This window comes from Pristis pectinata, chromosome 1 (genome assembly GCF_009764475.1).
Source record: "Pristis pectinata isolate sPriPec2 chromosome 1, sPriPec2.1.pri, whole genome shotgun sequence".
Classification (NCBI taxonomy): Eukaryota; Metazoa; Chordata; class Chondrichthyes; order Rhinopristiformes; family Pristidae; genus Pristis; species Pristis pectinata.
Genome location: NC_067405.1, coordinates 18,165,087 through 18,180,708, shown reverse-complemented (window position 1 = coordinate 18,180,708; position 15,622 = coordinate 18,165,087). Strand labels below are relative to the sequence as shown.

Below are 15,622 nucleotides of genomic sequence, written 5' to 3'. Positions count from 1 at the left end.
CTTCAGATTCCAGTATCTGCAGTCTCTTGTGCCTCCAATAACCTATCAGCACTGGTTATACTGAAAGGTCACTGATCTAACATGCTAACTCTGTTTCTCCCACCAGAGCTGCTGCCTGAGCTTGCCGAGTATTTCCAACCAATCATAATTTTCATTTAACATTGCCACTTACATCACTTTGTATGTTCATCATGTTCTTGGACAGTACCACACTCATGGCATCAGGCAAGTAGGTGTAATTGTGGATCAGATGCTTGTAGTTAGCATTGCTGGCCACTTCCTGCGACTTCTTGGCCGTAGTAATATTGACCATGTCCAACGGCGTGTGATATTTGGTCTTGCTCTTCTCATAGTCTTTTTTGTATTCGCGGTCAGACTGAATCTTGGCCACGTGCATGGAATGGACCAGTTTAGGGTCATCCTTGAGGCTGCGGAAACCCACATGTTTGCCCTTATCCTTCTCATAGGCCTCTTTGTACTTATACTAGCATAAATAGGAATGGACAAAGAGAAATTCAGATTCATTCATGTGAAATAAGTCATTATTATAATCCAAATTTAACAGTTCACTTACATTTTACTTTGAAACACATACATATTTTGTAGTTCTCAAAAAGTTTATTTATGGAGGTGATGGGATTTTGTTACTTTCTCAGTGCAAGGAACAGCTTGTATTCACATATCAAGGTTTTCCACATCCTGGACTAAATCTAGAAGCTGAACTGCACACCCCTAATTTTTGGGCCCTAAATGGCAGTAGGAAGTCCATGTGCATCCCTCCATAGATGCTGCCTGACCTGCTGAGTTCCTCCAGCATTTATTGTGTATTGCACATGTTTATTCCTACTTTCCTCCTGCAGTACCAGGATCTATTCCCTTTTAGGTAACCCTTTTTAGATAGTCTCAGGATGGGGCAAATGTTGAACTTTTACAGCCACCAATTTCATTTCATTATATTGATGAATGTATTGTTACCATTTCTTACTCTTATTCCTGATAGAAAATATTATCAATGTTGCTTCCAATTTTTGCTCTTCCTTCACATTCACATTGCCTGCCTTTGACAATTGCCTCACCATCCTTGATTTCTCTGCCTCCATTTCTGGGAATAGACTGCTGGCCAAAATCAACTGTAGGAGCACTGAATCCACAGTCAACTTAATCATCATTACTCCCAAGTACTTCTTGTAAGGATTCTTTTCCTTTCTTCTAGTTTTATTTACATTTCATCTGTTCTATGAATGTTACATTTCTTGCCTGTGCTTCCCATGAGCCAACATCTTTCCTCAACCAAGAACAGCCCTCCACAACAACAGAATGATTCTTTGACCACGTCCATCCCATTTCCATCCCTTCTGTTCTCAACCCTTCCGTTCTCAACCCTTCCCGTCCATCCCAGAATCATAATATTTTCCTCAAATTCAATTATAGTCTTTACTTTCAACAAATTATCCTTTGCCACTCCTGCTACATCCCTCCCCATCCATTTCAACATTCCAAAAGGACCATTCCCTCTGTGAAACCCTAAGTCTTTCTTCAGTCATCCCAACACATACACTCTATCCCATAGTACTTTTCAGTGCAAGCAGAGGCAATGCAGTGCCTGGCCTTTTATTTCTTCCCTTCCCACTTTGCAGGGCTCCAAACACTCCTTCCAGGTGAAGCATTAATTTAATTTTGAATCTTTTCCATTTAATATGATGTGATTCAAAACTCTACTGCCCGTATCCAAATTCTAATGGAGATTAAAATGCTAGCTTAATTGCTAAACTTGAATCCAAAGGCCTGGACCATTGATTTGGAGACCTAAGTTTGAATCTCATCATGGTAGCCAGGAATTTAAATTTAAGGAAGTAAGTAATCTATGAGGAAAGGAAAGAAAAGGAAGGATATCTGTTGTCCTTATCTGGCCTGCCTGCCCCAGTTCAAATCAATAGTAATATATTTGATTTTCAACTGTCCACTAAAAAAGCTTAGCAATTTGTCCGTTCAAGGATAATTTGTAATGGTCAATAAATGCTGGTCTTAACTAGTAATGCCACATCCCATGGGCAGAAAAAATACTGAAAACTGCACCGGGTGCCTGTTCCTCCATCACCTGTGCTGACCTACATCAGCTTAAATACTTGGAACAACTTAGTTTTAAAATCCTCATACTTGCTTTCAAATTCTTCCTCGTGCATGACCTCATGCCTGCATATTTCTGTAATTTCTTCCAAACCCACACCAAGATTTGTGTTCTCCAATTCTGGCTTCTTCTGTGTTCCCTTTTAATCTCTGCCCTGTCAAGAGGTTCTCCCAGGAAATTTCACAGGTGCTTATCAATGCAATTGGTCAATGTAAATATTGATATACAGCAATTACAAATTGCATTTGTCTAACACTTTAACATAATTCAAATCTCCCAAATTGTTTGACAGGAGCAATCGTCAAACAAAATCCGAGGCCAAACTGCATTAGGAGATATTGGGGTGGATAACCAGAAGACATTTGCTCCAAGGAATCTCTAAAAGGAGGCAAGAAAGCAACCAAGCAGAGAGATACATGATGGCAACTAGAGGGAATTGGCTCTTGAAGGCATGGCTGCCAAAGGTGGAGGAAATAAATAATAATGAAGTGAATGGAAAGTTTGGAGCCTTAAGGGTGGGTAACGTTATGGAGATAGGGAGAGGAAAGACTATGAAGAGAATTGAAAACAAGATGAGAGTTTTAAGGTTTCCTTGTTGCCAAATGTTACCCAGCGTAGTCATTACTCAATTGGGAGTCAATGTAATTCAGCAAATACAGGGCTTGGTCCACCTCAGGACCATGTAGCAGAGTTTTGCTTGACTTCAAGTTACCTTGTAATCTGTATTTCTAAATAAAGGTCCTGATTTTTACACATTTTCCTTCATTTATGAAGATACTTCAATAAACCATATCCTACAGAATCTGCATTGTATCATGCATAGCATTTCAATATTTCTCTGATATGGTATAAATTCAGACATTTTTTTAAAATAAAAGTATCCTATTCTAAGTTTTTATATTCTTACATTCTTGTGTAAAATTTAATTTTGCTTTTTCAGTCTTATTACTCTAAGGTTCCAAATCCGTCTGCTCTTCTAAAATATTTAGAGTATAATAATACCATATTTTAACCAAAGTGGCACAGAAATCTCTCTGCGATTTTAACCTATTCTGCCATTTAATTAAAATTTCTTCTCAGCTTTCATTGTTCTTCTAGGAAAACAACTATACCTCTTACTTTGTAATCATCTTGAAGTGTGACATTGTTTGGACTAGATCCGTACTCACAATATGCACCATCAATAAATGTAGTCCCAGAACTAATTTCTGCAGATCAACTTTATCCACTATCATCCATTCAAAATCTTCCCTTAACTCTTACTTTCATTTTCCTCTTTATAACCAATTTTAATTAATTATTCCAACAGTTCTAAATTTCCTTACCCCACAATTATTTCCAGTAACTTTCCAGGTACCCAGGCATATACATTCTTAAAGTCCTTATACACTGAATACATCACATTTTCCCATCACCTATGTCTGTAACTGCCACCACAAATTCTATTAAGCTTACCGAAGCTATTTTTTGAAATTCTGTCAGAGTACTTGCTCTTTGTTTAGTCACATTGGAATTTCATCCATTACTGGGGACCAAAATTTTCCTCATCACAGGTGTTAAGTTGATTAATATTAACTTTAGCTCCTTTTTCAAAAACTAATATTAAGTTGGCACATCCCCAGAGCCCCACGGCACATCACTGATGATTGGAAATACATCAATAAAGCTTGTATATCTACATATATATCTGCCATTGGGATCTTAAAAAAATATTCTGCCATACCATGTTGCTTTCTTTTGTTTTGGCCTGATAAATTTAACTTAATTTTTCCTTTTACTCTTATCACTTATCTCATTGTCTATCATTTGAGGATTCATCCCCTCAAGACTGATGTCAAATATTTCTTCAAAGAAGGCAGAATAACACTGCAGGTAGTGCAGCTGTCTCACAGTTCCAGCAGCCTGGATTTGATTCTGACTTTGGTGTTGTCTATATGGAGATTGCAACTTCTCCCTGCGAATGAGAGGGCTTTCCCCAAGTGCTCATAGTTTCCTCCAACCTCTCTAAGCTGTGAAGGTAGTTGGCTTCTGTAAGTTAATCCTAGTGAGAGTGGCTGGTGGGAATGCCACAGAGTGAGCATGTGTGAGAGAATAACTTACAGGGAAATGAATGGGGAAATGAGATTGCTTTGAGAGCCAGCATTTCCTTGATGTCCAAATGGTCTTCTATGCCTTAAAAATGAGAATAAATCCTCCATTTTCTGATAATGGTTATCAATACTGTCCACTACTGTCAGATCCACTTCAAGTTTAAACATTCCCTTTGATATATTTGTTTAAGAAAGACCTCTTATACAATTTTGTGTACTGATTACATCTTGCACCTCAGTGCATTTGGCTTACTCTGCAATCAATTCTAATTCTCTGTTTTAGTTTTTTGTTGTCATTTTTCCTATTCCTAATTAAATCCTAAACATTATCATGTGCCCCGTATTTAACCCATCTACCTCACTCAAGGTGTTCATCCATTTCACTTCAGACCATCCAACATAAAGCAGGTCAATTGATTGGCATCCAATTCAGCATTCCAATCATTCACTCTCTTCACTTCTACTGCCCTGTACAAAAGGCACTACAACAACCAGCCAAGGCTTCTACAACTGGAAAGGCAAAGATAATGAATACATGAGAACTAGAATCAGCAAGCTTCCCTGAAAGTGAATCATCATACTGACATGAAAATTCCCTACATTCATTCATTGTCCATGGATCTACATTCTATCATTGGATGCATCTCTTCTCCAACAATCCAATATTTCTTTAAACATTTAAGGAACAGGCATGGATTTCTTAGTCATTCTTTGACTTGTAATTTATGTCAAAATTCATGAATCAGAGTAATTTTGATGACTACTTACATTACTGGCAATATTTCTTGATGCTTTAGCCGCAACAATAGGGATGGCATTAGACTCAAGGTGATATCCTTTAGCCAGTGACTTCTTCCAGTTATTTTTGTAGCAATTCTGTAAAAGGATAGAGAATCTATTTTTCAGAAAATGTACTTTTGTGAAGACCTAAATATTTTCAAATGCCACCCATCCTAAACTTTCTGCAGCATTAGCACAAATGTAGTATGTTGGACATTTTAACACATGGTTTTCCAGTCTTTCCTACATTCCTGCTTCATTTTCTTCTTTCCCTTTAGTTACCCCTGCCTGAACCAAGCACCATTCTTAAGCCAAAAAAAAGTCAGAGCCTAAATACACTACTTTTGACCTAAAACTTGGTCCTAAGCCTTTGTACTGCAGATGCAAGTTCCATTTTGAATTGCAGTCACTTCCCAAAAAAATCTTTGTTCAGCACTACATATTTATATGCTTTTAATACTGGTTGAAAATTAGGAATATTGACTTCCCTTATATTAAAAAATGTTTTCCTCATATTCCTAATAAGGAACAATTTACATAAAGTTATGCAGGCAACTGCTTAATAATAGCATTTGCCTTTAGTAATACACGGTGCAAGACCACAAAGTCTAGACCACAAAGCCAGTCAGAGGTTTAAAGGTAAATTCTATCTGGCAATATCAAAGTATCGTTCACTCTTAGATTTTGAAGCTTCTTAAAACCTGTAACATTCTGGATAATAATGCTATAAGGAAGTGCTTTGTAAGATTCAGACTCTGGTTAATTAAACAGCTGCCAAAGTGTGCATCTCATCAATGTTTTTGGAAATAGGGTTTCAGCAACTATGGTAATAAAAGGTTTGTATCATGGTGGCACAGCATTTAATGTTGCTGCCTCACAGCTCGAGGGTTGCAGGTTCAATCCTGACTTCCAGTGCTGTCTATGTGGAACATAGAGCAGTACAGCACAGAACAGGCCCTTCAGCCCACAATGTTGTGCCGACATAGCTAATCCCTCCTACCTACAGAATGCCCATATCCCTCTATTTTCCTCTCATTCATGTGCACATCCAAGCCCCTCTTGAAAGCCCCCAATAAATTTGCCTCCACCACCCTATCAGGCAACTCATTCTAGGCATCCACCACTCTCCAAGTAAAAAACGTACCCTTCACGTCTGTTCTGAACCTACCCCCTCTCACCTGAAATGCATGCCCTCTGGTATTGGATCACTCAATAATGGGAAAAAGATATTGCTTGTCCACCCTATCTATGCCCCTCATAATTTTATACACTTCCAACAGATCACCCCTCAGCCTTCACCGCTCCAGAGAAAAGAGCCCAAGTTTGTCTAGCCTCTCCTGATAGCACATGCCCTCTAATCTAGGCAGCATCCTAGTAAACCTCCTCTGCACCCTCTCTAAAGCCTCGACATCCTTCCTGTAGGAGTTTGCATGCTTTCCCCATGACCATGTGGGTTTTCCTGGGTGCTTCAGTTTCCTCTCATGTCTCAAAGGCAGGCTAGTAGTTTAATTGGCTACTGTAAGTTTCCCATTAATGTAGGTAACTGGCAAAAGAATCACACAGGGTTGATGGATGTGTAAAAAAATAAGATGACCTATAGGGTAGGCACAGTAGTGTAGCAGTTAGCGCATCGCTTTATAGTGCCAGCGACCCGGGTTCAAATCTGGCCACTGTCTGTAAGGAATTTGTACATTCTCCCCGTGTTTGCATCGGTTTCCTCCGGGTGCTACGGTTTCCTCCCACATTCCAAAGACGTACAGGTTAGGAAGTTGTGGGCATGCTATGTTTGCATCAGAAGTGTGGCGACACTTGCGGGCTGCCCTCAGAACACTATACGCAAAAAGATGTATTTCACTGTGTGTTTCGATGTATACGTGACTAATAAAGATATCTTATCTAAAAAGGGGGGAATGAGACTGATGGATTGTTCTACTGGAAGGTGGCATGGACTTGATGGGCCAAACTGCCTCCTTGCATGCTGTAATTTATACGTAAAATATGTTAACTTACTTGTTAATTTATCTAGCACTAAAAATGTTAATACAATTTTTAACCAACTAAAGGAATAATTCAAGTAGGTAAAGATTGGGAATGTGGTCCTTACATCACTGAGGTTGACAGCATTGTATTTAGACTGAATGAACTGTGGCACATCTGAGGGCAAGGTGTACTTATGCTTGATCTTTTCTCCTCCAGATCTGTACAGTTTCTGTAAAGAAAAAAAAATGTCAAAACATGAACAATAGCATCATATATTAAATGTTGTAAGGCTTAAATGTAGACAGGAGTGAAGGCCCAGATCATCGTCAAATATGACAGATCTAGAGGAGGCTTCTAAATATAATAATGCAGAGGTGTTGAGTAGGTGGCTTCAAGAGACTGGTCCAAGATACCTTCAGGCTCTTGCACCAAGGGTACACAGAGGAGTGAGAAGTGCAGATCTAAGTATGGTTTTCAGTAGGGTAAGACGCATTTATAACAACACTCTTGTAACTCCTAAAATCCAAAATAGTGACCATGTAGCTCCTGATTTGTGTGCTAGCACAAGCTGTCATTCCATCTTGGCAATCCTGTTCCATTAAACATTGGAAACTTCCACAAATTACCTGCACTGCAGAAGGAAAACCTTCAATTGCAAGTTAGAGGGGAAAATTGACAGGTTTTTGCCCAAATCATATTTCCCACTGAACACAGGATGAGATCAGTACTCTCAATTCCCTGGGCCCTGTCATTCCTGAAGTCGTAAGTCACTGAGGTGCAAAAGAACATCAGAAAAATGAAAACACCGGACAATATTTTGTGAAGATCCACTTACATCATTAAACTGCAGAGCATTGGCTTTAGCCAGCACCATTTCTACAGAGTCAGGCACACTGGTGAATTTGAGAGTGCCTGGTGGCACTCTGTAACGGTGTTCATCAAGGACTTGTCCGGCCTTCTTTGCTTTCTCCACATCTATCGAGCCCAAGGGGCTCCAACCTATGCCTTTAAACCAGTTATTGTAGTCAGATTTGTAGATGTTCTGCAGACAAGAAAAGAAATTGTGTTAAAAACAGAGTATTAATTGTCCTATCACTCCAACCAAACTGAACAGTAAACACTTTGCTAAAAAGTTTTACAAAGCAGCAGGAGATAATTTTATAAATGATAATTTTCTAAGCAAACATGATTGTAGATGAATATCACTGCAAAGGTGATAATGGAACATTTCAAAAACAGCGTAATAAACGTTGTGAGTAGCATTTTTGGTACAGAACTTCTCAAGACAAGAGTTCATATTGCAGAGTTGGCTCTTTTGGATACAGTCTGGTTTCCCACACATTTCGTTCATCTAACGAGACTCCACAGCACTAATGGTGCCTCACAAGATTTGCCTTCTTTACCTCACAAAATGGGCTTCAGGTGTAAAACGTGTAAGTTCTAACTGGGTGCATTTAAATTCAAGTATTAAATCAAATTCAGGTCTGTGATTTAATCCGTTAGCAACAAAACGTAGTAAATAAGGACTTGCCTATCACAAACACAGATGATAAGTTCAGTTTTGCTCGACATGCAGTCTGTTCTGTGACTGCATGCAGCTATTGATCTTCTGACTTACAGAGATCTTGGTTTTCCTTGCTTCTGTGTTCTGCTGAAACTAGAAATTGTACTTGCTAAACTTAATGGCCCATATCTATTTGTCCTCCAGCAACCCCACAGCCATTCATAAACTCCATGTTTTGGCATTATGCATCTCTTCACCTGGCCACTGGCGTTCATGCCTTCAGATATCCAGGCACTGGGTGCCCCAGTTAATCCACATCTTTAACCCAGCTTTTGATCACCAATAACTCTTTATGTGGCTGAGGTCAAATTTTAGCAGCTAAAGCTTTTGTAAGCACTTTGAACATTTCACCACATTAAAGGCATAATGTAAAAGTTATTGCTGCTGATTATTCCTTTCTTTGTTTTGAATTTGTACATGGAGTGGACCAGATCAGAGCTACCCTCACTCCTTACTTTAATGTCAGGAGTCAATTTACCATGGTCAGTAACAGAAACTATCAGTGCTAAAATTTGATTCTTTGTTACTTGAGCAAAGGAAGAAAAGTAACTATTGAACTTTTGCAACAACACCCTAAGTAAATTAATTTCAAAATCTATGCTTTTCAAAGGTGTTGTCTTATTGACACACACTTCTCTGTCCCAATTTCCAAAGGCTTAAGTGGTGCCAACAGATCCACAGTAGGGAATGATGGGATGTTCCGGAGCCCATCTCAGACAACAAGCAGGAAATTAGATTTTTAATTGACATTGTAACTTACATCGCTCTGTATGTCCATCATGTTCTTGGACAGTACCAAATTCATGGCATCAGGCAGATAGGTGTAATTGTGGATCAGATTCTTGTAGTAAGCATTGCTGGCCACTTCCTGCGACTTCTTGGCTGCAGTAATATTGATCATGTCCACTGGTGTGTGATATTTGGTCTTGCTTTTTTCGTAGTCTTTTTTGTACTCACGATCAGATTGAATCTTGGCTACATGCATAGAATGGACCAGCTTAGGGTCGTCTTTGAGGCTACGGAAACCAACATGTTTGCCCTTTGCTTCCTCATAAGCTTTCTTATACTTAACCTGTGAAATAAATATTCAAGTGACAGCAGAAGATATTACCTTATGACTTACTCATCTCAGCTTTAGAACAAACTAGCCATTGTAATATAGGTACATGCAACGTTAAAAGCAGTCAGAGTCATTGTTCTTTTATAGACAACTAAATGTAATCTGTCAGGAGAGACCATGACATCTGCATTGAAGGTGGACCTTCCAATGTCAATCTGCTGTGTTTGGAAGATGTTTCCCCCCTCTCTCTCCCTTAATGGAGAGAATACAAACTGGAGGGGAAGTTTACCAACTCCAATCTCCCAAAGGTGCATAATTCACAGAGAACATGAATTGGAGATGGATGTACACGAGCTCCAGTCCATGAAATTACCCCAAACAGAAGAGGAATGTGAACATTGGATGCTCATGAGTGCCTTCTTTTAAAGAAAAATATCAGCAATGACCTGGATATTTGCTCAAACCCACCAATAGGAATATGGCATAAGATGACGTGGAGTAAGAACATTGAGACACTCTGTCCAGAGCCTGTGGCCTAGGATTTGCTCCACCTGCCACTGTAACTTTTCTGGAAGTCCAACTGAAATCCCCTTTGCTCACAGCTTCTGCAACACCTGGGGCAAAGTGCAGTAACAAAGCATCTCCAAATGAAGTTCTGAGCTCATGCAAGCTTATTCCATTAAGGATTACTGTCTACTTCTGCCTGCTGATTCCCTACTTTATACACTAACTCACTTCCTATCTGTTCTCAGTAACTTCAGACACTGGTGACAATAATGTTATGATCCTTACTGTCACCAATATAGAGCCAATTCCTTTATAATAAAATGATTTGCTGTAGTGGTAATATCTTGCCTAAATTAAAATTAATTATATGAAATCAGTATCACATGTCCAATATCCAATTAAAATGTTTATTGTCCATTGCCTAATCTTGCATCAAACTTGGACATTTTGTTTCTGTACCCTTAATGCTCAAACTCAGTCTTCAATCCATTCAACCTCATCTCTTGTACTTTTCTATCTTATCCCTACCAGATTCACAAGGGAATGAAAAATAAATAGGGAAAAAATGTAATAAAGTAATAAAAGTAAACATTTGAACATTGTATACTTACATCACTAGCATTATGCCGGGAAGATTTAGCTGCAATAATTGGAATGGCATCAAAGGTGAGGTTATAACCCTTTGCTAAATCTTTTTTCCATTCTTTCTTGTAGCAGTTCTGCAAACAAAAATGATCTTTAATTCAACTTATTCAGACAGGAAACATACTAAGAAAATTTAAACTTTGAATGTATCATAGAATCCTGCAACAGAGAAGCGAGCCCTTTCAGTCCATCTCATCCATGCCGACCATGATGACAATCTGCACTAATCCCATTTGCCTGCATTAGGCCTGTATCCTTCTATGCCTTTACTATCCAAGTACCTGTCCAAATGCCTTTTAAACATTGTAATCGTATCTGTCTCTACACCCCTTATGGGAACTCGATTCAAATAATTATCACCCTCTTTGTTAGAAACTTAAATCTCCTTTAAATTTCTCCCTTCTTACCTTAAACCTCTGCCCTCTGTTTCTAGTCTCACCTGTCCAGGGACAAAGACGCTGACTATCTATCCAATCTATGCCCCTCATCATTTTATAAACTTCTATAAGATCACCCCTCAGCCTCCTACATTCCAGTGAGAATAAAGCCAATCTCCCCTTATAAATGATAGCATTCCATTCCAGGCAACATTCTGGTGAATTTCTTAGTCCCATGTTACCTGATGTTAGTGCTACGTTAGTGATAGAGTAAAGAAAAAATCCCCTTGTACCAAATTTCGGACAGTTGGAGTTAACCATTGTTATTGCAACTCAGTAATTGCCAAAATCATTGTCTCCAGGTCACCCTTTTTCAGTACTTACCTTGTATACTAAGTTTAGAAATTTGCAAGATTTATTGTTGAATCTTCTCGCAAAGGATGGTGAATCTTTGGAATGCTTTGTTCCAGGGTATTGTGGAGGCTGGATCACTCAAGGTATTTAAGGAAGAGATAGATAATTTTTTGAAAGACAGTGGAATTGAGGGCAATAGAGAACTGGCACAGAAGAGGAGGTGAGGCAAATAAGCCATAACCAGATTGAACAGTGAGGCGGGCTTGAGAGACCTACTCCTGCTCTTATTTTCTTGTGTTCTTGTGAATGTATCAGATGGCACTGGTGTTGTGCAGCACATATTGATGCAAGCCAGCCAGTCCCCAATCCTAGATTGAGTTCCAGGTGCTGGCTTACTTATTGGAGGACTGCTGAATGAAATCCAGATGTTCACCTTCATTAGAAACCAAATCAAGAACAATATTGACAGAGAGATAGGAAAATAAAAGAGGTATTGACATTTACCAACTTGGACCTGTTACCTTATTCAATTAGGTTATGAGGAATCTGTACTTAACTTAAAGCCAGCTGGGGCTCTTAAAATCAGCAAATTTGATAGAGTTAAGATAAATCAAGAACTAGTCAGTAATGATGGCCATGAACTTAGTAAATTGTTATAAAGACCAACTTGGTTCACTGAAGTCCTTTAGGAAAGAACATTTCCTGATCTAGGAGGTGGGATTAATCTAAAAGGCTCCTTTTTTTGGTTAACATAGTAACGATGGGCCAAATGACCTCCTGAGCAGTGAACTTCTATGATACTTCCAGATACACAGCAATGTTGTTGACCTCTGAAATGGTCTAACAAACGACTCAGTTCAAGAGCAACTACAGATGGCCATAAACACTGATCTTAACATTGTTACCCACATCTGTGAATGAATAAAGAAAGGGTTGAAGGTAAAAGTCTTTCAATACTTCTGAAGAGCTTGCCTCCACAACTCTCTGGGGCAGACAACTCTAGAGACTCACCAGTCTCTGTGAGAAGAAATTTCTGTATACCTCTGTTTTTATGGACCAGCTCTTTATCTTGAAACTATGTCCCCTTGTTCAAGACATACCCATGATAAAAACACCTCAACATCAACCTTGTTGTGAACCCAAAGGGTCTTTTATGCCTTGATAAGATCACCCATCATTCTCCTAAACTCTGTTCCTGTATTCAGTTAGATTATAATTGACCACAGCTTTATTTGGTAGAAAAGATGGCTGCTGTGATTGAACAGATCTATTAGAGTCAGAGGAGTCATAGAGTAATACACAGCAAGGAAGTAGGCCCTTCAGCCCAACTCATCCATGCCGACCAAGATGCCCATCTAATTTCATTCCACGCCCATGTTTGGCCCATATCCCTATAAACTCTGAACACTTCCTAACCATCTATTGAAAAAATACTTACATCACTGGCATTTATCGCATTGATTTTGGCCTGAATAAACTCTGGCACATCTGGAGGATAGCTGTACTTGTGCAAGGTCTTCTCATCCTTAGCTTTGTAGTTTATCTAGATTACAGAGAAATTACACAAAAGTGAGACTGTGATGTTTAGATATTATTAGCATACTATAATGAATGTTCAGACTAAGATGCTGCCAACATTTTGAAATATGACAAATGAAATGTGCAAAAGTATAAACGTGCAGAGTCAAAAAGAGAATCCAGACAGATGAGAGATAGAAATAATGTTACATGTTATTATTGTGCATTTAGCATTGTACCTACAAGATCAAAACACACAGGACTACTTCACTGCTGTACCACGCAAGTCACAAAAGCTTTGTGTGTGGGGTCTGAACAATCAGTTTAACTGATACAAGGGTGTAGAAAGGATAAATATAGCGAAGGGCAAAAATACCATGGTCTCCACTGAATGATTCCAGGAAATGACTATTCACAGATAATGAGTGAGGATAGTGCTAATATTGTTCATGATGCTCTCTACACTAACTATAGACAAGTCACTATAAGAAGGAATCATAAGCAATATTAGCATCATCTACACTTATCTACCACTGTGTCAGAAAGTTTTAAAACAGCGTATGTAAATATAAAAGAGAAGGCTAAATGATGGATCTGAAATAGGCAGAGATCAAATCCTATATCTAGTGTTTGGCCAATGTACAATAGAACTTAGAATGACAAAGCACAGGACAGGCCCTTTGGCCCATGAAGTTGTGCCAACATTTTATCCTGCTCTAAGATCCATCTAACCCTTCCCTCCCATATAGCCCTCCATTTTTCTATCATTCATATGCCTAAGAGTCTCTTAAATGTCCATAATGTATCTGCCTCCACCACCTCTGCCGGCATGCACCCACCGTTCTCTATATGAAAAACTTACCTCTGACATCCCCTTATATCTTCCTCCAATCACCTTAAAAGAATGTCCCCTCATGTTAGCCATTTTCACCCTGACTGTACATTCGATTTATGCCTCTTATCATCTTGTACACCTCTATTAAGTCACCTCTCATCCTCCTTCACTCCAAAGAGAAAAGCCCTAGCTTGCTCAACCTATCCTCATAAGACATACTCTCCAATCCAGGCAGCATCCTGGCAAATCTCCTCTGCACCCTCTCTAAAGCTTCCACATCCTTCCTATAATGAGGTGACCAGAACTGAACACAATACTTCAAGTGTGGTCTAACCAGAGTTTTCTAGACCCGTAACATTACCTCCCTGCTCTTGAACTCAATACCCTGACTAATGAAGGCCAACACACCATACACCTTCTTAACAACCCTATCAACTTTGAGGTATCCATGGATTTGGACCCCAAGATCCCTCTGTTGATCCACACTGCTAAGAGTCCTACCATTAACCTTGTATTCTGCTTCAAATTCGATCACCCAAAGTGTACCACTTCACACTTTTCTGGGTTAAACTCCATCTGCCACTTCTCAGTCCAGCTCTGCATCCTATCTATGTCCTGTTGTAACCTACAACTACTTCTACACAATCCACAATACCACCAACCTTCGTGTCATCTGCAAACTTACTAACACACCCTTCCACATCTTCATCCAAGTCATTTCTAAAAATCATAAGGAGCAGGGGTCCCAGAGCAGATCCCTGCAGAACACCACTGGTCACCGACCTCCTTCTATGGGAGACCCAATTCTGAATCCACACAGCCAAGTTTCCCTGGATCCCATGCCTCCTGACTTTCTGAATGAGCCTTCCATGTGGAACCTTATCAAATGCCTTACTAAAATCCATGTACACCACAATGGTTTGCATTGAGGCTTCATCCAGAAAGCTGGAGAATCCACCTGTCAGAGTAAAGCAGTGAATTTCTTTACTCGTGACTCCCTTAATGTGAGGTTATATCTAGCTGGAGGGTGAGGGAGGAAGGCGTTGTCAGGAGTCAACACTTCTCTCCACTGAAAACAGAATGAAAATGTAAATTTTGTCTGTTATATTGTCTTTTATCAACTACCACCTTCCAAGTGCAACTGTGAAAGAAGACTGGCATTTTATGAGTATGCCCAACATGGTTTAGCTAATAATGAATGACAGTGAAAAACTTAAAGGGAGATAGGGTGTAGGGAACATTAAAGGGAACAGTGAAAAAACGTTTGCACTTTAATCACCAATGTTATTTCTTTCAGTTTGACTTTAAGAAATGCTTATCCCATGAACTTGATAATTGGAAGGTTTGATGCCTACAAATTTCGGTGAAGTATATTAAATCCGAGCTGTATTAACACATATCCTTTCAGATCTGGTATGAATGATCACTGTTTACATATTTAATTTTAACAGGTTTTCAAATTAAAAGAAAAAAGTGTTTTGCAATATCCACTGTATGCTCCATGATTCAAATGTTATTATTACTAATAACCTGCAGAGAAGAGTTATACTTAATAGCATTCTACTTACATCACTTCGCTGTTCTTGGTTGATCTTTGCCAGCACTGTTCCTGGGGAGTCCTCTATTGAAGTGAATTTAATTGTGTCTGGAGGCTGGCGGTATTTTTTCTGTAAAAGAAATTGAGGACTTTTTTTAAGAATCCATTGTGCTTTGTGGCATTAAATTCTGTATCATGTATCGATGCACAGATTCTTTAAACTAATCGTGTTTCTTCTCGTCCCCCT

General features: G+C 39.1%; 1 protein-coding gene across 1 annotated transcript in view; it reads right to left on the bottom strand.

Moving 5' to 3' along the window:
- Positions 1–15,622, bottom strand: part of neb (nebulin) — a 269,812-nt gene that overhangs the window by 208,634 nt on the left and 45,556 nt on the right. Inside the window, exons 22-29 of the mRNA XM_052025719.1 lie at positions 15,407–15,505; positions 12,924–13,028; positions 10,721–10,828; positions 9,303–9,614; positions 7,814–8,020; positions 7,103–7,207; positions 4,987–5,094; positions 173–484 (exon numbers count right to left, since the gene is read on the bottom strand). Coding sequence (XP_051881679.1) covers positions 173–484; positions 4,987–5,094; positions 7,103–7,207; positions 7,814–8,020; positions 9,303–9,614; positions 10,721–10,828; positions 12,924–13,028; positions 15,407–15,505 — 1,356 coding nt within the window. The remainder of the gene's footprint in view (positions 1–172; positions 485–4,986; positions 5,095–7,102; positions 7,208–7,813; positions 8,021–9,302; positions 9,615–10,720; positions 10,829–12,923; positions 13,029–15,406; positions 15,506–15,622) is intronic.